The sequence below is a fragment of the Oncorhynchus masou genome, chromosome 2 (assembly GCF_036934945.1).
Source record: "Oncorhynchus masou masou isolate Uvic2021 chromosome 2, UVic_Omas_1.1, whole genome shotgun sequence".
In the NCBI taxonomy this organism is placed as follows: Eukaryota; Metazoa; Chordata; class Actinopteri; order Salmoniformes; family Salmonidae; genus Oncorhynchus; species Oncorhynchus masou.
In genome coordinates, this window is record NC_088213.1 from 22,276,841 (window position 1) to 22,298,635 (window position 21,795).

A 21,795-nucleotide genomic window follows, 5' to 3' on the forward strand; every position below is an offset into this window, starting at 1 on the left:
AAGCTGACATTTAGGCTCGACTTCCTCCAGAAAAGAGAGAAGTGGGCATTGGGAAGTAAAGGAAATGTGCAGATTGTCCTGGAAGTGCAATGCTCATATGGACTCTATCTACATACTCATGTTTTTTGGGGGGGGTTTCTCCCCCCTTCCCTCCATATCTCTGCCTTGTCTCAGCTGATGGGCTACAACGAGAAGCCTGTCAACCTACAGATGTTCATCGGCACGGCAGACGACCGCTACCTCAGACCTCACGCCTTCTACCAGGTGCATCGGATCACTGGGAAAACGGTGGCCACCGCCAGCCAGGAGATCATCATTTCCAGCACCAAAGTTCTCGAGATTCCTCTGCTTCCCGAAAACAATATGTCTGCCAGGTGGGTGTCATGGTCGCTCAAGGATTACATTACTCAGTTGAATTATGAGTGCTACCTCCTAGCATAGAGGAAGACCTAGAAAGTGTAAAAATAACAGTTTATGATCAAACAGGATCGTAATATCCACAGACAGACAGACAGACAGACACACATACATACACACACATACACACATACATACACACACACACACACACATACATACATACATACATACATACACACACACACATACATACATACATACATACATACATACATACATACATACATACACACACACACACACACACACACACACACACACACACACACACACACACACACACACACACACACACACACACACACACACACACACACACACATACACACACACACACACACACATAGATAGATAGATAGATAGATAGATAGATAGATAGATAGATAGATAGATAGATAGATAGATAGATAGATAGATAGATAGATAGTAGGGATTTTATTTGTCTTAATTCAAACCAACAGGAGGGTTAAGTTCAGCAGGAGAGAATATGAGAAATTCCCACCAAGCAGAATATGCTTTCAATACACTTTATTCCCTTATTTAGGGATCTACATTAACCACAGTATAAATTTAGGCTTTTATTTCAAAGGCTCTGGTTTTCCAAGATGTTTAGTCTTAGATGTGGTGTTTCCCTCATAGCTGTAGCATTAATAAATCATATTTACTGCATTTTCACTTTGTAATTTGACTCAGATATGTTTTCACAATATGATGGCAATGGTTTATTATGGAATTCATTCAGCCTTTCATTCAGCCTAATAAATTGCTTAATTGATACCCAATCGGGGGGTGTTGCTTAGCTCCCCTCCCTATCTCTCTTGCAGTATTGACTGTGCTGGCATCCTGAAGCTGCGCAACTCAGACATTGAGCTGCGGAAGGGGGAGACTGATATCGGGCGGAAGAACACGCGTGTGCGAGTGGTGTTTCGTGTTCACATTCCCCAGCCCAATGGGAAGGTTCTCTCTCTACAGGCTGCATCCATCCCCGTGGAGTGTTGTGAGTATCCAGATCCTGTTCAGATGCACACACACACACACACACACACACACACACACACATACACACCTACATACATACATACACACACACACACATACACACATACATACACACATACATACATACATACATACATACATACATACATACATACATACATACAGCCCTTTTCTCTCTCTTTACCGCCCCCCCCCCCCTACTCATCTCTTTTCTCAGTCTCTCTCTCATATGTACATTGCTGCCTATGTGAAACTCCTCTCCTCTATCCTCCCAGCCCAGCGTTCGGCCCAGGAGCTTCCCCAGGTAGAGAAGGCCAGTTTGACCGGCTGTCTGGTCAGCGGGAGAGAGGAGATGGTCATCACAGGATCCAACTTCTTCCCCGAATCAAAGGTCATATTCCTGGAGAAGGGCCCTGGTAAGAGACTTGTACACACAGCGTCTCACACACAGGGGGGAGATCCTTAGGGACATCCTTGCTGAGGAATGTGATAGTTTTTCTTGATTATTTGTATTATATTGTATTTGACTTTATTTTGTAAATTGTGTATACAGTATGCAGGGCTCCCTTGTAAAAGGGATGTTGGTCTCTATGGTGTCTCCCTTTTTAAAATAAAAGTCAAATAAAATATTGTTGACCCACAAGCTGACTCTTAATTCACATGGTGAAACAGTCCAACGCACCAGGAGAGATCATTTTTAGTTTGTCCACTTGCTACAATGGTTTTATATGAGATACAGTTTAAGTAAAGTTTACATATACTTAGGTTGGAGTCATTCAAACTCGTTTTTCAACCACTCCACAAGTTTCTTGTCAACAAACTATAGTTTTGGTAAGTCGGTTAGGACATCTACTTTGTGCATGACACAAGTAATTTTCCAACAATTGTTTACAGACAGATTATTTCACTTACAATTTACTGTATCACAATTCCAGTGGGTCAAAAGTTTACATACACTAAGTTGACTGTGCCTTTAAACAGCTTGCTAAATTCCAGAAATTATGTCATGGCTTTAGAAGCTTCTGATAGGCTAATTGACATAATTTGAGTCAATTGGAGGTGTACCTGTGGATGTATTTCAAGGACTACCTTTAAACTCAGTGCCCCTTTGCTTGACATCATGGGAAAATCAAAAGAAATCAGCCAAGACCTCATAAAATTAAATTGTAGACCTTCACAAGTCTGGTTCATCCTTGGGAGCAATTTCCAAACGCCTGAAGGTACCACGTTCATCTGTACAAACAATGATACGTAAGTCTCTCACCATGGGACCATGCAGCTGTCATACCGCTCAAGAAGGAGACGTGTTTTGTATCCTAGAGATGAACGTACTTTGGTGTGAAAAGTGCAAATCAATCCCAGAACAACAGCAAAGGACCTTGTGGAGGAAACAGGTACAAAAGTATCTATATGCACAGTAAAATGAATCCTATATCGACATAACCTGAAAGGCCACTCAGCAAGGAAGAAGCCACTGCTCCAAAACCGCCACAAATAAGCCAGACTACGGTTTGCAACTGCACATGGGGACAAATATCGTACTTTTTGGAGAAATGTTCTCTGGTCTGATGAAACAAACATAGAACTGTTTGGCCATAATGACCATCATTATGTTTGAAGGAAAAGGGAGAGGCTTGCAAGCCAAAGAACACCATCCCAACCGTGAAGCACCGGGGTGGCAGCATCATGTTGTGGGGGTGCTTTGCTGCAGGAGGGACTGGTGCACTTCACCAAAAAGATGGCACTCATGAGGGAGGAAAATTAGGTGGATATGTTGAAGCAACATCTCAAGACATCAGTCAGGAAGTTAAAGCTTGGTCGCAAATGTGTTTTCCAAATGGACAATGACCCCAAGTATACTTCCAAAGTTGTGGCAATATGGCTTAAGGAAAACAAAGTCAAGGTATTGGAGAGGCCATCACAAAGCCCTGACCTCAATCCCATAGAAAATTTGTGCGCAGAACTGAAAAAGCATATGTAAGCAAGGATGCCTACAAACCTGACTCAGTTACACCAGATCTGTTAGGAGGAATGGACCAAAATTCACCCACCTTATTGTGGGAAGCTTGTGGAAGGCAACTCAAAATGTTTGACCCAAGTTAAACAATTTAAAAGCAATGCTACCAAATACTAATTGAGTGTATGTAAACTTCTGACCCACTGGGAATGTGATGAAAGAAATAAAAGCTGAAATAAATAATTTTCTCTACTATTATTCTGACATTTCACATTCTTTAAATAAAGTGGTGATCCTAACTGACCTAAGACACATCATGTTTTACAAGGATTAAATGTCAGGAATTGTGAAAAACTGAGTTTAAATGTATTTGGCTAAGGTGTATGTAAACTTCCGACTCCAAGTGTATATAATACTAGTTGGTTCATCCAAATTAAACACCTTAGAATATCCACAGTAGCAAATACTCTGTAGTTTGGATCCAGTGAGTTGATCCAAGATCTGGGTTGCTTTAGGTACTGTACCTCCAGCTTAACTAAAATCAAATCTAAAATCAAATCAAAATGTATTGGTCACATACACATGGTTAGCAGATGCTATTGCGAGTGTAGCGAAATGCTTGTGCTTCTAGTTCCGACCATGCAGTAATATCTAACAAGTAATCTATCAATTTCACAACAACTACCTTATACACACAAGTGTAAAGGAATGAATAAGAATATGTACATATAAATATATGGATGAGCGATGGCTGAACGGCATAGGCAAGATGCAGTAGATGGTATAGAGTACAGTATATACATATGAGATGAGTAATGTAGGGTATGTAAACATGATATAAAGTGGCATTGTTTAAAGTGGCTAGTGATACATTTATTACATCAAGATGGCAAGATGCAGTAGATGGTATAGAGTACAGTATATACATATGAGATGGGTAATGTAGGGTATGTAAACATGATATAAAGTGGCATTGTTTATAGTGGCTAGTGATACATTTATTACATCAAGATGGCAAGATGCAGTAGATGGTATAGAGTACAGCATATACATATGAGATGAGTAATGTAGGGTATGTAAACATTATATAAAGTGGCATTGTTTAAAGTGACTAGTGATACATTTATTACATCCCATTTTTAATTATTAAAGTGGCAAGAGATTTAAGTCAGTATGTTGGCAGCAGCCACTCAATGTTAGTGATTGCTGTTTAACAGTCTGGTGGTCTTGAGATAGAAGCTGTTTTTCAGTCTCTCGGTCCCAGCTTGGATGCACCTGCACTGACCTCGCCTTCTGGATGATAGTGGGGTGAACAGGCAGTGGCTCGGGTGGTTGTTGTCCTTGATGATCGTTATGGCCTTCCTGTGACATCGGGTGGTGTAGGTGTTCTGGAGGGCAGGTAGTTTGCTCCCGGCGATGCGTTGTGCAGACCTCACTACCCTCTGAAGAGTCTTACGGTATTGGGTGGAGCAGTTGCTGTACCAGGTGGTGATACAGCCTGACAGGATGCTCGCGACTGTGCATCTGTAAAAGTGTTAAAGGAATATCTAAATTCCTCCTGTTTTAATTCCCAATCAAAATTAAACACTCTGTCAATGCATTAAGGGTTTGTAAGACCCTATATATTTTATAAGAATGGACAGAGCCCCGGTCTTAAAAGTCAGGTAACAGCGTTTAATTCAGGAGAGTACTGCCTTCATACACATTTTACCACAGGTTATAAACTGAAAATGAGGTCAGCGTTTTCTAAATGTTCTATCTCTTCTTGACACTGGTAGAGAGGCCCTATAGTTCTCGAGCCTTCCCTCCTCGCCTAAAGCCAAGGTCAGTCAGTGTAGATAGCATTCTAGACAGTCTGGAGATAGTTCATTCATTTGTACCAAGGCACTGTTCTAAACTCCTGACTATATTATATACAATATGAAATGGGAGCAAGAGAGAAAATTCATACATGTACAGTACATAAGCATTTGGACTAGTCAGTCCTGATTGAAATGTATACATAATTAGTCATCATTGATAAAAATTCCCTTAACAAATGGTTTGTGTGTTTTCGGTGACAAGCCACATTTCTTCAGCCTCCTGAGGAGGCGCTGTTGCAACAACATAACCATTGTTGTGTAGAAAACAGCTGGAGTGTAATGACCCTTCTCAACATCCTCTAGATAGAACGTCACCATCACCAATCACCTCTTTCAACACAGAGATCAAACAGGTTCCAATAGCTGATTTACTGACTGTGGAGGAAGAGTCAGACCCAACTAAATAGAAACACCTGGAAAAAGAACAGTCCCATGCCTCCTACAGCCCTGGGGTGCGTTCCACACCATGCTGCTATCCCGCCCACTAGCACTGCTCTACTATTTAAAGCACATGTCTTTTTCTGTCATCCATGGAATGTTACTACCGAGTTATGAGTTATAATACACACAAGCACAAGAGCAAGAGCCACTAAAAATGGATCTCAGTCTCTTTCTCTGATCGTATCTGTCCGTCCCAAGAGAAAGATGGGTAGCATATCTGACTACTGCTACTGACTGACACACAGGTTATCACACACTCACACAGTACAATCTACTGCTTACACCTGACTCCTCAGTCTCTCTCTAGTCTTTATCAGGGTTAATATTTAGCCCTGCCCTGACCTGTTTAGTGTATTAACTTAATAAGAGAGAGTCTCTGAGTGTGGTCGGTCCTTCTACTCATACTGTACCTCTTCATTAATTGCTTGGGTTGAACTTAACGTACTACAATCCACTATTTAGACTCTCCCTCCTTTAACTCTTTCAATAATAAAACACAAGTATGGGCGGGCTCCAGGATGGAAACTGTGAAAGGGTGACAGCGTTCTGTGAACCAGTCCCTGCCTGCCCACCATAGCTTTGTGAAAGAGGCCAAACTGAATCAAGTTCAAACACGGAGGAGAGTCAAGGGGGCTGTTATTTATTGACTAAGATATATTATTTTGAGAAATTGAGTGGAAACCTTTACCCTAGGAGTGGAGTGGAGTGGAGGAAACTTGGGCCCTGCAGACATGATGTGTCTCATCATGGGGGAAAGAGAGAGATAATGATGATCTGGTTTGTGTAAATTGTCCCTCATCAAGGCTAATCCAGACACTTATTGCAGAACATGCCTGATTGGAGGGAGCGGATGGAGGGATGGAATAAAGAGAGGAGAAGAAGCGAGTAGTAATGACAGAGTTTTCCACCTGCTCCTTCCATAAACAGAGTACAACAGTGGAATCACGTTGAGTGTGAAAGACAAGTTTATTGTGGTTAGTTAATGTATAGTCAGTGTTACCTGCGGGGGATAGGGTGGGGTCTTCCTGGGGTCTTCCTGGGGGGATAGGATGGGGTCTTCCTGGGGGGTCTTCCTGGGGGTAGGGTGGGGTCTTCCTGGGGGGGGATGGGGTCTTCCTGGGGGGATAGGGTGGGGTCTTCCTGGGGGAGGGTGGGGTCTTCCTGGGGGGTAGGGTGGGGTCTTCCTGGGGGATAGGGTGGGGTCTTCCTGGGGTCTTCCTGGGGGTAGGATGGGGTCTTCCTAGGGGGGGTCTTCCTGGGGGAGTCTTCCTGGGGGGTGGGGTCTTCCTGGGGGGATAGGGTGGGGTCTTCCTGGGGGGATAGGGTGGGGTCTTCCTGTGGGGGATAGGATGGGGTCTTCCTGGGAGGTAGGGTGGGGTCTTCCTGGGGGGATAGGATGGGGTCTTCCTGAGGGGTTAAGGTGGGGTCTTCCTGGGGGATAGGGTGGGGTCTTCCTGGGGGGGGGTGGGGTCTTCCTGGGGGGTAGGGTGGGGTCTTCCTGGGGGGATAGGTGGGGTCTTCCTGGGGGATAGGGTGGGGTCTTCCTGGGGGGGGTGGGGTCTTCCTGGGGGGATAGGGTGGGGTCTTCCTGGGGGTAGGGTGGGGTCTTCCTGGGGGTAGGGTGGGGTCTTCCTGGGGGGGTGGGGTCTTCCTGGGGGATAGGGTGGGGTCTTCCTGGGGGGATAGGGTGGGGTCTTCCTGGGGGGGGGTGGGGTCTTCCTGGGGGGGGTGGGGTCTTCCTGGGGGGATAGGGTGGGGTCTTCCTGGGGGGGTAGGATGGGGTCTTCCTGGGGGGGTTAGGGTGGGGTCTTCCTGGGGGGTTAGGGTGGGGTCTTCCTGGGAGGTAGGGTGGGGTCTTCCTGGGGTCTTCCTGGGGGTAGGGTAGGATGGGGTCTTCCTGGGGGGTTAGGGTGGGGTCTTCCTGGGGGATAGGGTGGGGTCTTCCTAGGGGGGGTCTTCCTTAGGGTGGGGTCTTCCTGGGGGATAGGGTGGGGTCTTCCTGGGGGGTTAGGGTGGGGTCTTCCTAGGGGTGGGGGGGGATAGGGTGGGGTCTTCCTGGGGGGATAGGGTGGGGTCTTCCTGGGGGATAGGGTGGGGTCTTCCTGGGGGGTAGGGTGGGGTCTTCCTGGGAGGTAGGGTGGGGTCTTCCTGGGGGGTAGGGTGGGGTCTTCCTGGGGGATAGGGTGGGGTCTTCCTGGGGGGATAGGGTGGGGTCTTCCTGGGGGGATAGGGTGGGGTCTTCCTGGGGGGATAGGGTGGGGTCTTCCTGGGAGGTAGGGTGGGGTCTTCCTGGGGGGGATAGGGTGGGGTCTTCCTGGGGGGGATAGGATGGGGTCTTCCTGATGGGGTCTTCCTGGGGGTTAGGGTGGGGTCTTCCATACATACAAATAAATGTCTTCCTTCCAGGGTGGGGTCTTCCGGTCTTCCTAGGGTGGGGTCTTCCTGGGGGTTAGGGTGGGGGGGATAGGGTGGGGTCTTCCCTGGGGGATAGGGTGGGGTCTTCCTAAATACACAGAGGAGGGTGGGGTCTTCCTGGGGGGAGAGGGTGGGGAGGGTTGGGTAACAGGAATCCCTAGCTCCAGGCACCAGTTGATAACAAGTTCTACATTACAGTTTATGGAATCTCTACTGGACTCTCTACTGGACTTGTTCAATTCCCATTTTTAAAGATGATAAAAGTCACTTTGAATAGAAACGTTTGCTAAATGACCATATTATGTTTTTATTACAAGCAGTAATTGAGGTCTTTTAGTGAGTTGGCTGTGTGTCCATCCAGTTTACCAGTTCTTTGTTGGCTGCACTGCAGATAGGGGAGGAGTGCGAGAGGTAGTTGAGAAAGGGGAGCCATAATGATGCAGGCAGGCGACTCTGGTCCATCTGGCTACAGCAGTAATTGAGGTCTTTTAGTGACATCCAGTTTACCAGTTCTTTTGGCTGCACTCAGATAAGGAGGAGTGCGAGTAGTTGAAAGAGGCCATTGATGCCAGTTCTTTACAGCAGGTCTGTCAGTGTGAGGTCTGGTCTTTGGCTCGTTCGCTCATCGCCTCCTAATGCTAGGAAAAGCAGAAAGGTCCTTTCCCTCTGTCCAGATGAAACAGGATCACATCCATTGGCTTTGTGCTGACTTCTATCACTTTATTACCTGCTCTGGGGGAGGGAGGGAGCAGTTTGGCTCAGAGGAAGGGGAATATGAAAGTGCATCATTTATTATTATTCTGAGGGGGAAAACATATTATTTGACCAGAGTGAACCTCATCAAACAGGAAAAGGACCCGTAGATGGAATGACTGACTCTACTGATGGAGTATTTTGGCCTACTGACTCTACTGTCTTACTGACTGACTATACTGGCGTACTGGCTCTACTGTACTGTACTGACTATACTGGCTTACTGACTGACTGTACTGTACTGACTATACTGGCGTACTGGCTCTACTGTACTGTACTGACTATACTGGCTTACTGACTGACTGTACTGTACTGACTATACTGGCGTACTGGCTCTACTGTACTGTACTCACTATACTGGCTCTACTGGCTTACTGACTGACTGCCCTACTGACTCTACTGGCTTACTGACTGTACTCTACTGACTACTGGCTTACTGACTGACTGTACTGTACTCACTATACTGGCTCTACTGGCTTACTGGCTCTACTGGCTTACTGACTGACTACCCTACTGGCTTACTGACTGACTATACTGTACTCACTATACTGGTTCTACTGGCTTACTGGCTCTACTGGCTTACTGACTGACTGTACTCTACTGGCTTACTGGCTCTACTGGCTTACTGACTGACTGTACTGTACTGACTATACTGGCTTTCTGACTGACTGTACTGACTATACTGACTACTGGCTTACTGACTGACTGTACTGTACTGACTCTACTGGCTTACTGACTGACTGTACTGTACTGACTCTACTGGCTTACTGACTCTACTGGCTTACTGACTGACTGTACTGTACTGACTCTACTGGCTTACTGACTCTACTGGCTTACTGACTGACTGTACTGACTCTACTGGCTTACTGACTCTACTGGCTTACTGACTGACTGTACTGTACTGACTATACTGGCTTACTGACTGACTGTACTGTACTGACTCTACTGGCTCTACTGGCTTACTGACTGACTGTACTGTACTGACTTTACTGGCTTACTGACTCTACTGGCTTACTGACTGACTGTACTCTACTGACTCACTGTACTGACTATACTGGCTTACTGGCTCTATTGTACTGACTGACTACTGACTGACTCTACTGACTGACTCTACTGTAAGACTACTGTAGGGCCTTGATGAGGGCAGAAGGCGAGTGGAGAATGATGTGAGGCAAAAAAAAAAAAAAAAACTGTGGTTGAATTGAAATTGCATTTAACACACCAGGCATCAGTGTTTTTCCTTTCTTCCATACAAAAGGTCTACAAGCTACAGTTATTCTAGCTGTCTGAATAGCCCTCATTGTTTTGGTAGATATCATAACACATGGATGTGTTTTTAACTCTCTGAGAGAGGGGTGTATATTTCTGAGTGAGGGGTGGATGGATGTGTTTTCTCTCTGTCATCGGGTAGGTTCCTGTTGGAGCTTGTTTAGTGGTGGGCGGAGGATGGTGGCAGTACATGTGGGGCCCTCTCCCTCCTCTCTCCTGCCTATTGAATGTCAACATGTGCAGCAGAAATACGCTCAGTATGCTGAAGTCAGACAGAGCTAAGACACCCAAGGTCATTATTCAGGCATTACCAGAAAGCTGACTCAAGATACCTCGAGGAGTAGCTAGAGCCCCCCTTTCACAAAAAGAGAAGGAACCTTCCAGTAGAGATACAATAGCCTAAAGTGGCTTATGTCATAAACCTGTTCTGTTTCATTCTGTGGGATGGTGGAATCTCCACTGAGCTCTATAGAAGAGTCTAATGCACCACAGGATTACTGGGGCAAAGACTGTCATCTGCTTCTGTTAGGATGAGATCAGGGGTCTTCCTAACTAAAGTATTATGTTATCTCTCTGAACAGTTATCAGTTAAGAGGAGATCAGAGAAGGGCCATCTACTATAGATGGCTATTAGAAGGGGAAGCGTTTGGAAAGAAAAGCAGAATACTGTAGATGTACAGGACTTAGCCTATAACTACAGTACAGCTATAAGATCCCATTGTAAAGATGGGGAGTCTTTCAGCAGGCATTAGGGCAGATTGTTTTGGGGAAGCCCTTTGGTTAAGTGGAGAAGTAACACAGGTACAGTCAGATGTAATCGGATCCATATGTTATGAACAGCATGAAACAGACCCATTTTCAATTGCAAGTTAGTGTGGCATCATGCCATTAAAAAAAGGTGTAGCTACTTTCTACTGTAAGGGACTGCAGTAGTTGTGCAGTAGTAGCTGAATACATATCTGATTTAGTAGTTGTGATGATCGTAACCTCCTTAAACGCAGCAGCCCGTTATAATTCTCTCAACTGTTTTTCTGAATGGCTGGATGCCTAAGATGTCTGGCCAGATCATTAGATCTGTAGGAGGAAAACTGGAAAATAAGGGGATGTTTCCTTTCCTAAGCCAGCCAGAACTCTGGCAGCCCAACGTAGCCTAGCGCGTGGTGGACCGACCGGAGGAGGGAGGCAGGGATTTTAAATAAATAGAGTTATTCCACTCGTCTCTCCATAATGTTAACCAGGCAAGACAAACAGCAGGATATTTAGACTTTGATTACTTTTTAATAGCTGTAAAAATACTCTCCACAGAGTTTTTGTGTCCATAAAGATGACATCATTGAGATGTTTCTGGTCCCCCAGCCAGAACCAATTGAAATCCCTTTGCTTTCCAAAGTTTTTCTGTGGTTCATATTGAGCCATGTCTGCTGGGGCAGGGAGTCTTACACTGACTGTAATGGAGAGGAGGACCAAAATGCAGTGTGGTTAGTGTTCAACATGTTTAATATAGACGATAAATGAGAACACTACAAAATACAAAACAACAAATGTGAAAACCGAAACAGTCCTATTTGGTGCAATGACAGAAGACAACCACAGAATATGGCTGCCTAAATATGGTTCCCAATCAGAGACAACGATAGACAGCTGCCTCTAATTGAGAACCAATCTAGGCAACCATAGACATACAAACTACCTAGAAAGGAAACAGCCCCATAAACATACAAAAAACCCTAGACCAGACAAAACACATAAATCCCCCATGTCACACTCTGACCTAACCAAAATAATCAAGAAAACAAAAATAACTAAGGCCAGGGTGTGAAACTGACATGATGATCATTAGGAAAATAGACCGTAACCCAGAAGATACATTCCAAAATATTACACAAGACTTAAAGATGGGTCTGAAATATAGTGCAATGGTCATAGATTGGCTTCATAATTAGGTTCTTTTGCCGGAGTGTATTGCATGTCAGGTGCATTGAGCTACTTGACTTATTCAACTCAGCATTACTGTATGATCTTTAGATTTAATGGTCTTGGTTTTCTATTTTAAAACTATTTGACAGATACTATAATTCACTTCCTCCCAGATTCACATTGATATAGGAATTAATCCAAGAGCTGGCAATTCAATTAGAGGAGAGGATTTGATGGAGTCCTTTGTGTCAAATTTGTCTGTTGACTCCATCTGTTTGTGGAGGAGGAGGAGGTGGGTTGACTCTATGCTGAATCCCTATGGGTGCCATTCTGCCATTTATTCATTAATTCGCACATAATTTGAAAAGCAGACAACGGGCCGAATGCATTGTCTCTCGCCAGGCCCAGCCTGGAGTGGGAATGCTGTGATCTTGCCGTCTGTCAAAATGGAGTCTTACAATGTGTTTTACTCATCTGTCATGTCTTCTCTCTCTCTTTTTGTCTTTTTAGATGGAAGACCCCAGTGGGAAGTGGAGGCGAAAATCATCCGTGAGAAAAGTCAAGGAGTAAGTAGAACACAAGCTTTCTACACCTCTCTGTAGCTTAGCTGTCACAGACATGATGTATATTATTCTGTATCATTAGGCTATATTTTTACAGCTGTTATATTGATGTAGCATTATTCATTCATTATTACTAAAGTATCCTGACTAATGTGAATGTCTGTGAAAAGTGGAAACGTTGACTGTGTTGGATCCTTCTCCCAGTCGAGCGTCGTAGTGGAGGTCCCTCCCTACCACAGTAAGACCATGACCTCGGCTGTTCAGGTGCAGTTCTACGTGTGTAACGGCAAACGGAAAAGGAGCCAATCACAACGCTTCACTTACCTGTCAGGTAGGAGGATCTACATTCTACACTAGAGGTCGACCGATTATGATTTTTCAACGCCGATACCAATACCGATTATTGGAGGACCAAAAAAGTTGATACCGATTAATCTGCCAATTTTTATTTATTTATTTGTAATAATGACAATTACAACAATACTGAATGAACACTTATTTTAACTTAATATAATACATCAATAAAATCAATTTAGCCTCAAGTAAATAATGAAACATGTTCAATTTGGTTTAAATAATGCAAAAACAAAGTGTTGGAGAAGAAAGTAAAAGTGCAATATGTGCTATGTAAGAAAGCTAACGTGTCAGTTCTTTGCTCAGAACATGAGAACATATGAAAGCTGGTGGTTCCTTTTAGCATGAGTCTTCAATATTCCCAGGTAAGAAGTTTTAGGTTGTAGTTATTATAGGAGTTATAGGACTATTTCCCTCTATACCATTTGTATTTCATTAACCTTTGACTATTGGATGTTCTTATAGGCACTTTAGTATTGGCAGTGTAACAGTATAGCTTCCGAACCAGCAACACAACGACAACAGCCACCATCGAAGCAGCGTTACCCATGCAGAGCGAGGGGAATAACTAATAGAAGGCTCAGAGCGAGTGACGTTTGAAACACTATTAGCGCGCGCAAACTAGCTAGCCATTTCACTTCGGTTACACCAGCCTCATCTCGGGAGTTGATAGGCTTGAAGTCATAAACAGCGCAATGCTTGACGCACAACGAAGAGCTACTGGCAAAATTTACGAAAGTGCTGTTTGAATGAATGTTTACGCGCCTGCTTCTGCCTACCATCGCTCAGTCAGTAATCAACCACATTTATATGATGTAGCAGTTGTGTGGTATGTGTGGCAGTTGGAGTGTCCTAAAGACATACTGGAACAGGATCATGTGGAGTCACGTTGAAACCTGCTTGTCACTCCTCTGTTGACCTCTCAGGGGGATTGACAGAAAGCAGATACAGACATGGAAAGCAGCAGCACACACATACAAACATACACACACTGCCGAGGATCCTGCTTTTGGGCTTAGCTAACTAACCCGGTTTTGGAGAGCTTTGAACTTTCCCTCCCAGTTTGCATAGCTGTGGTTAAAGAAGGGGCACCTCCACTAACAGTTACATGTGCACCCGCCAACTGTTTATGTAAAGCACCATGAAACTCTATTGCTGTCTATTTCTGATGTGTATTTGCATTGAAGTTTTAGTATGCAAATTTCTGCTCTCCAGGAACATTTTATTGCACACAGGAATTGTGGGGATTTCAAACGGTGTTTGTCTAAAATTAAATCTCTCCAAGGCTGAATTGTCTTTTTTAATGTGGATTCTACAGTTTCCTAATGTTTCTCATTAAGTCAAATCCCTGCATAGTTACTTGTTATTGTTTTCCAACAATAACGTCAAATCAACGTTAGTCAAAACGAAAACTGTGTTGGTGGAATATAATGACAAGTGAGCAATTTCTGATATCTACCACAGCAGTGTGTGTGCTTGCGTTTAGATGTGTATGTGCCCTTCCACCCACTCTCCTTTTGCAGCACTTCGCCCACTCTTCAAGTGCTTCCTGTTTTCCACGCTACCCTACCAGGACAGCCAATTAGAGCATAGCACAGGAAGCCTGCTCTGTCAGTGTAGACGCCACTATTGTTACCACGGACACCGCACGCTTAATTGTGGCATCACCGGCCCACCAATCACACTGTGCTACCTAGTGTGCGTGGGTAGTAGGGCCCTGGCTGGCCTGGTTTAGGGCTGAACTGTGAGAAAAGAGCATCAGTTAACTTCTGAGATCCCTGAAGGAGGATGTCATGATTAGAATGTGTATGGTTCTCAGGTGGTCAAGACAAGGAAAACTTTGCCATTAGGGTTGGCCAAGTATGGATAGGTGCTGTCGGCATAGTCCAGAGGAAGACCCCTTCTGTCTCTACAATATCGCAGTGCCTTTCCCCTTCAAAACCAAAACATGTATAAAAGCACCATTTAACCCAATCTATCACAGTATCTCTGTCCCTTCCCCCTCAGACACAAGTCTTCCTGGCTGTATTCTCTCAGTAACATGCCTGTCAGAGGGTGGGCCCTGGGAGGTAGTAGGGGTACTAGGGGCTGTGAACTGGTTTGTCCTCCTCCTGGTTTCAGCATGGCTGGAAGGCATTTTGCTTCTCCCCATACTGCAGTCAACATGATGGCACCCAAACCCAACAACATATGCTCCCTCTCTCTGATTCCGAGCTGAGTCAAAATAAAACCCTGCCCGGTCACAAGCACCAGATTGGGAAATAGGTTACTGATTGGTACACAGCAGAGTTATGCTATGCCCTGTTGTAAAGGTTCTCCGTTTAAGTAAAGATGTCTAATATAGTTAACACATACATTCTGAACTTGGGTGAACCACAATGCTTTGACTTGGTGGATGTTGATCAGGAAGTTAATTCTGAGATTTGGCTATTTGTGGTGTTCCAGAATTTGGTCAAACAAATGAGTACTGCCTTGTGTTTTTTTGGGAATTCATTATCTGTTGTCATAATCATCACATATGTCACCAAAATATTTATGGCTGCAATGAAAGATTTGAATATATTATTGCTGGTATCATGTGAATGGCAATGTGTTGGTTTCCCATACTGAGTGTCTGTCTCACTCTCTCACTCTCTCGCTCACTCTCACCAGTCCTGGTGAAGCAGGAGCACAACAGAGAAGAGATGGAAGGGCCCCCTGCTTTGCCCCCCATGCCCAGTATGTCCATGCCCCTGGCCCATGCTGCCAGCCTGGTCCGCAGTACCCACACCCAGCTGCCTTCCCCTGAGCAGGGCCACCCACCGGACGGCCTTCTGTCCAGCTCTCCCCGGGGCCTGGCTGCGGGCCCCGGCTCCAGCCTCCATACTCTGCAGCCTGCCTGCACCCTCATGGGCTCCCCCTCCTTCCAGCACCTGCCTCACCTCCAGGGCCGAGGCCTCCACACGCCTGCTGACTGCCACATGACGTTCCATCCGGGCCCAGCCCCTCCCAACAGGCCCTCCTACCAACACCTTCCTATGCAGCAGAGTCACACCCACCCCGGCCATCTAAGCAACCTAAATCCCAACCTGCCCTACAATGGCCAGCCCAGCCTTTCCATGAACACTGGGGTTCCGCAGGGCTATGAGAGGATGCCTTACCACCACCAGCAGCAGTCTGACCCCGGGGCCTCCCACCCCCACCCCATGGGGCTGGGTATGGTGTACCACTCCTCCCCATCCACCTCCGCCCAGCAGGTCTCCAGCCCCCACAGCCCCATCTCCAAGGCCCCCCACAGCCAGCCCATGACCCACTCATCCCACTCTGCCCCTCACCTGCTCTCCATGGGCTACCACTGCCCCCCCAACCCCAGCCAGGTGCCCTCGCCCACCCGCCCCAACCACACCATGGGCCAGCCCTCACCCACCCACCCAAACCATCCGATGCAGCCCTCCCCCCAGCTGCAGAGAGCTATGGGGGGCTACCACCCCACCAGCCAGAGGTCTGCCTCCTGTCCTACTACCTCCAGTGCCCCTCCAGCCCACATGGTTCCCTCTCCCCATTCCGGGCCATCCTCCCCCCAGCTCCACTCCCTACCCTACCAGTCGCCCACCTCCCCCTCCCCCACCGGCAGCCCTCTGGGCCCCCCAGCACCAGTCCCAAGGCCAGCAGCCCTGTCATGTCCAGCCTGTCCCCAGGCTCGTGCAGCAGCAACCCCGTGCAGCAGCACCCCCTTGCTCCCCAGCAGAGCCCCTTCCCTACGGAGGGGGAGAGTGTGAACATCAAGCAGGAGCCGGAGGAGAGAGAGCCCACCTTCAGAACCATCGGCCTGCAGGACATCACACTGGACGACGGTAAGACACAGCTCTGTCTGTCAGCCTCTCCATCTCACTGTGTCTATACTCACTACACTCTGTGTGTGTCTGTACTCACTACACTCTCCCTGTGTCTGTACTCACTACACTCTCTCTGTGTCTGTACTCACCACACTCTCTCTGTGTCTATACTCACTACACTCTGTGTGTGTCTGTACTCACTACACTCTCTGCGTGTCTGTACTCACCATACTCTCTCTGTGTGTCTGTACTCACCATACTCTCTCTGTGTGTCTGTACTCACCATACTCTCTCTCTGTGTCTGTACTCACCACACTCTCTCTCTGTGTCTGTACTCACCACACTCTCTCTCTGTGTCTGTACTCACCACACTCTCTCTCTGTGTCTGTACTCACCACACTCTCTCTCTGTGTCTGTACTCACTACACTCTCTCTGTGTCTCATTTTCTCTTGATTGGAGCGAATATAAAAGCCCTTACATTTTCATTATTTTATTATCCTTTCAGAATTTAAAAAAAGTTGCATTACATTACATTGTTGCATAGCATCCAGCTAACACGTGTTTTACAAAAATGCTTCTGTTTTATAACACTGTAGAAAAAGATACCTTCCACCAGTTACTGAATTCTCCTGGGTGAAATTATGTCTCGTTGTAGTGATAAATACAGCACTTAAACCGTCAGTTGGGTTTTGTACACAGTAGGGTTGTTATTGAGGGGTCCTGACAGGAGGGTTGGACATCATAGCAGCACAATAGACTAATGACTCTCGCACTATTGACCTCGTCACAAATAGCTCATCCCTCTCTGACACACACACACACACACACACACACACACACACACACACACACACACACACACACACACACACACACACACACACACACACACACACACACACACACACACACACGTACGTAAGGAGATTAATTATTTGGGTTTTATACCACAGAGACCACAGCCGCTGTAATTACTGTGTGTGGAAGGCCCTTTCCATTCTGAAGAGGACTAATGTACCTCTATTTACGGTGGTATAACAAACTGACTGGAGAATGATGAGACTAACTCATTAACAGTGCCTCTTCACTTCAAGAACACTACAAATCCTAACTCGGCACAAGCCGTTTGAGAAACCACCATTCCCCATTTAGTTTCTAATCTGCCATGCACAGCCACTTCTGCTTCTCTGCACACTGGTCCCGCTCAGTCACGTATTCAAATAAACAGCAGTCAAATGGCCCATAGTTAATAAACAGCCTGGAGTGGCTGCGACAGAAAGTGTGTGTGCATCAGGAAGTGCTGTATTGTGTGCTAGCAAGGGCCAGGTTAATTACACGGCCCATTATCAATAAGTCATGTATGAAAGGCCATCAGACACAAGTTCACCAGCTGCATAATACACTGCATGTGTATGCATACACTCAGACTTAGTCGCACAGTTGTGTGTACGCACGCATAATCATAATCACTATATCCTTAATTACTCACTCTCTATTTCTCTCTCACACTCTCCAACACACATTCACACACACATTGTGCAAGTAAAAGTCTGACTGCCTCAGTCAATTTCCCTCAGACGGTGTAGCTACAGGTAACTGCCAAAATAAAGGAAACACCACAAGCCAGAACAGCTTCAATGCACCTTGGCATAGATTCTACAAGTGTCTGGAACTCTATTGGAGGGATGCAACACAATTTTTCCATGAGAAATTTGTTGATGGTGGGGGAAAAATGTTCCAGAATCTCTCATAAGTGTTCAATTGGGTTGAGATCTGGTGACTGACACGGCCATGGCATATTGTGAAACATCAGCAAGTTTTGCAGTTTTGGTCACCGAAGCTCCTGTCAAATGTGCCCCCTTCCTACCTAAACTCACTGAGATCTCTTCTAGCCATGGTAGCCAAAATAATGGGCAACTGGGCCTACCCAGCATTTTTATATATGGCCCTAAGCATGATGATGGGATGTTAATTCCACACCAGTGTGGAAGCACTTGCTTTGTGGCCCTCATTTACTCAAGTGTTTCCTTTATTTTGGCAGTTACCTGTACATACCAAGAAGAAAAGTGTGATAAAAGTCGTTGACTGAAAAGACTGACAGGTTCACCCTGGGATTAGTAAGTCCCTGTCTGGGCGAGGCCTAGAAATAGCTTCTGTGCCATGCAGGCTCTGTAGAACGCACAAACAAACAGACACACAAAACACACACGCACACACACTGGCTCTGTAGGACATCATGAAGCAGTGAATGACTGAGCAGCGCAGTGCAGCAATGGAACGACTGAGTTTTTAGGAGGTCAGAGCAGCACATAAAATATACCACAGAGCAGACCAGGGTTCGTGTGTATTTAAGTATTTGTTATTTAAAAAAAATTGTTGGTGTATTTGACTATTTTCAAATAATGTGGCCTAATTAACTACTTCTATTGGAAGTATTTTCGGCAACACTTTATTTGGACAGTCCATATGTAGATGCTCTACAGACTATCAGTAACATTTCAACTAACTATCTATTAACCCTAGCTCTAACTTTAACCCTAAACTTAATCCTTACCCTAACCTTATTCTTAACCTAACCCTAACCTTAGCAAGCAGTTGTTTATCAACAGATAGTTTGTTGATAGTATGACCATCTATAGAGCATCTACAGAGCAAAAATCTGGACTATCCAAATCAAGTCTGACTGTATTTTCAAATACGTATTTCAAATACTATATTAAAATAACTGGGTTAAATGCATGGGAGTGTATTTGAGTCAGTGTATTTGAGTGTTTTCAAATACTTTCCAAGTGTATTTCTAAATACATTCCAATATTCAACTACTTTTCTTTTCAAATGTCTTTGAAAGTGATTGAATTCTGGTCTACTAGACTATCTGTGTGTCTTTCTGTTAATGTCTGTCTATCTGTCTGAGTTCTAGTAGTCTAACTAAGAACAGGGTCAGTTAGTTACATGTCAGTCAGTGCTGATATGTACATTGTGATATGATAGTCATTCCCTGGTAGGATTTCAGTATACAGTAGTATCACCAGGGGGGCAACTTTCACTTGGGGAATTGCATTTTTGTCCCCCCCAGTTTTATCATTGGAATGTGATACAAAACAAGGCAACTGTGTGCTTTAGGACCATGTGGACGCCTCCGAGCGGTCGGGTAGGCTGTTTGGAGTGTTTATCCTACTATTTAAAAATATATATAATATTAGTTCCCCCCCCACTTCTAAAACCAAAGTTGCGCCCCTGAGTATCACTGTAGTATTGCCTGCATAGACTTGTGTCAGCACAAGTCTGTGTGTGTACCACCATGTCACAGTGTAAAACTGCTGTGGTGAGCTAACAGATGGCCTTGGTGACTGGTGACGTACGCCACGCAGAGGGTGTGTGTGTGTGTGTGTGTGTGTGCGCGTGCGTATGTGTGTGTGTGCGTGCAGTAGGTCTACTGTGGGTGTGGGGGGGTCAGGAGTGGCACAGACTTACTGACAGATGGACAGACGAGTTGAGGACCCCACCCAACTGGCAGTATGCACCCAAAAATGCATCCCCACTTCTCATACTCCTAGATGAATTATCATCTCCAATAAACCGGTTTAAAGAGTATGTATTTATCAGTAAGAGGCAGGAGGAGGCAGTTATTCTGCTAGAACTAGCAGCTGAAAGGAAACTGCTGTGTTGGTAGGTACAGTAGTCTATATTTGGTTTAGTGTCCATATTTAGTGTCAATATATTTCCAATCTTCCTGAACAGTGTTAATGTGAGTGCACTATTAACAGGGACAGTAATTGTACAGTAGTGTGTATAGCGTGCTGTAGGTGTGTGCAACCTTGCTCTCCTCCTTCCTCTCGTGTGAATGTGAGTGCACTATTAACAGGGACAGTAATTGTACAGTAGTGTGTATAGCGTGCTGTAGGTGTGTGCAACCTTGCTCTCCTCCTTCCTCTCGTGTGAATGTGAGTGCACTATTAACAGGGACAGTAATTGTACAGTAGTGTGTATAGCGTGCTGTAGGTGTGTGCAACCTGGCTCTCCTCCTTCCTCTCGTGTGAATGTGAGTGACCCCTCCTGTGAGGGTGATTACGGCCGTCATGGTGACAGACTGAACCACTTGTGGTGCCGACCCGTGTGTTCATCTAATTAATCAGCTGGCCCTGTGTTTGCACAGACAACACACATACACAGTGCAGATGGGTGGGGGGGGTAGCGGAGGCTGTGTGTGTGTGACACGGCGTGCCTGCATCTTTTGTTTGCTCTCCTGCCCGGGCCACAGCTGCCTCTCGCCGTGAGCACGGCATTCTGGGTTAATAATAGGCCGGGCCTGCTGCTCCCGCTCTTCTTGTGAGAGACATCGACATAGAGCAGGCACACACACTTATTTCTAGCGCTGTCATAGTGTACACACACACACACACACACACACACACACACACACACACACACACACACACACACACACACACACACACACACACACACACACACACACACACACACACACACACACACGCACACACACACACACAGAGACACAGGCATATAGTACACACAGTAAATGCACCCACCAAAAACAGCCATATTCACGTCAGTACTATGAGTATGGCGCCACACACTGTAAACACTGTGCACACAGTAGTTAATCACATACTTTAGGCAGTTTTCTCAGGCACAACTCTATATACAAATACACGAGCAATGCCGCTCCCAGAGCATGTGCACGGTCCCTGTTGACACAGCATAGCCAACAACACACAGACATAAACACACACACGTCTGCATTTAAAACATGGGCTAATCTGGGTCTGTTACTAAGGCTCCTGAAACATAGCTTTCACCAGACTCCAATCCCCTCCATGAGGTAGGCCCTGTCCGTCTCTACTACTACAGACCCAGGGAACCAACCTCTAGTCTACAGGTTGCACTACCACCAGACTCCAATCCCCTCCATGAGGTAGGCCCTGTCCGTCTCTACTACTACAGACCCAGGGAACCAACCTCTAGTCTACAGGTTGCACTACCACCAGACTCCACCTCTAGTCTA

General features: G+C 45.7%; 1 protein-coding gene across 1 annotated transcript in view; it reads left to right on the plus strand.

Moving 5' to 3' along the window:
- The window catches only part of LOC135556996 (nuclear factor of activated T-cells, cytoplasmic 3-like), an 86,843-nt gene that overhangs the window by 55,282 nt on the left and 9,766 nt on the right, over positions 1–21,795 (plus strand). The window contains 7 exon segments of the mRNA XM_064990342.1: positions 175–374; positions 1,245–1,417; positions 1,695–1,835; positions 12,544–12,599; positions 12,801–12,927; positions 15,603–16,574; positions 16,577–16,783. Of these exon segments, the coding sequence (XP_064846414.1) occupies positions 175–374; positions 1,245–1,417; positions 1,695–1,835; positions 12,544–12,599; positions 12,801–12,927; positions 15,603–16,574; positions 16,577–16,783 (1,876 nt within the window).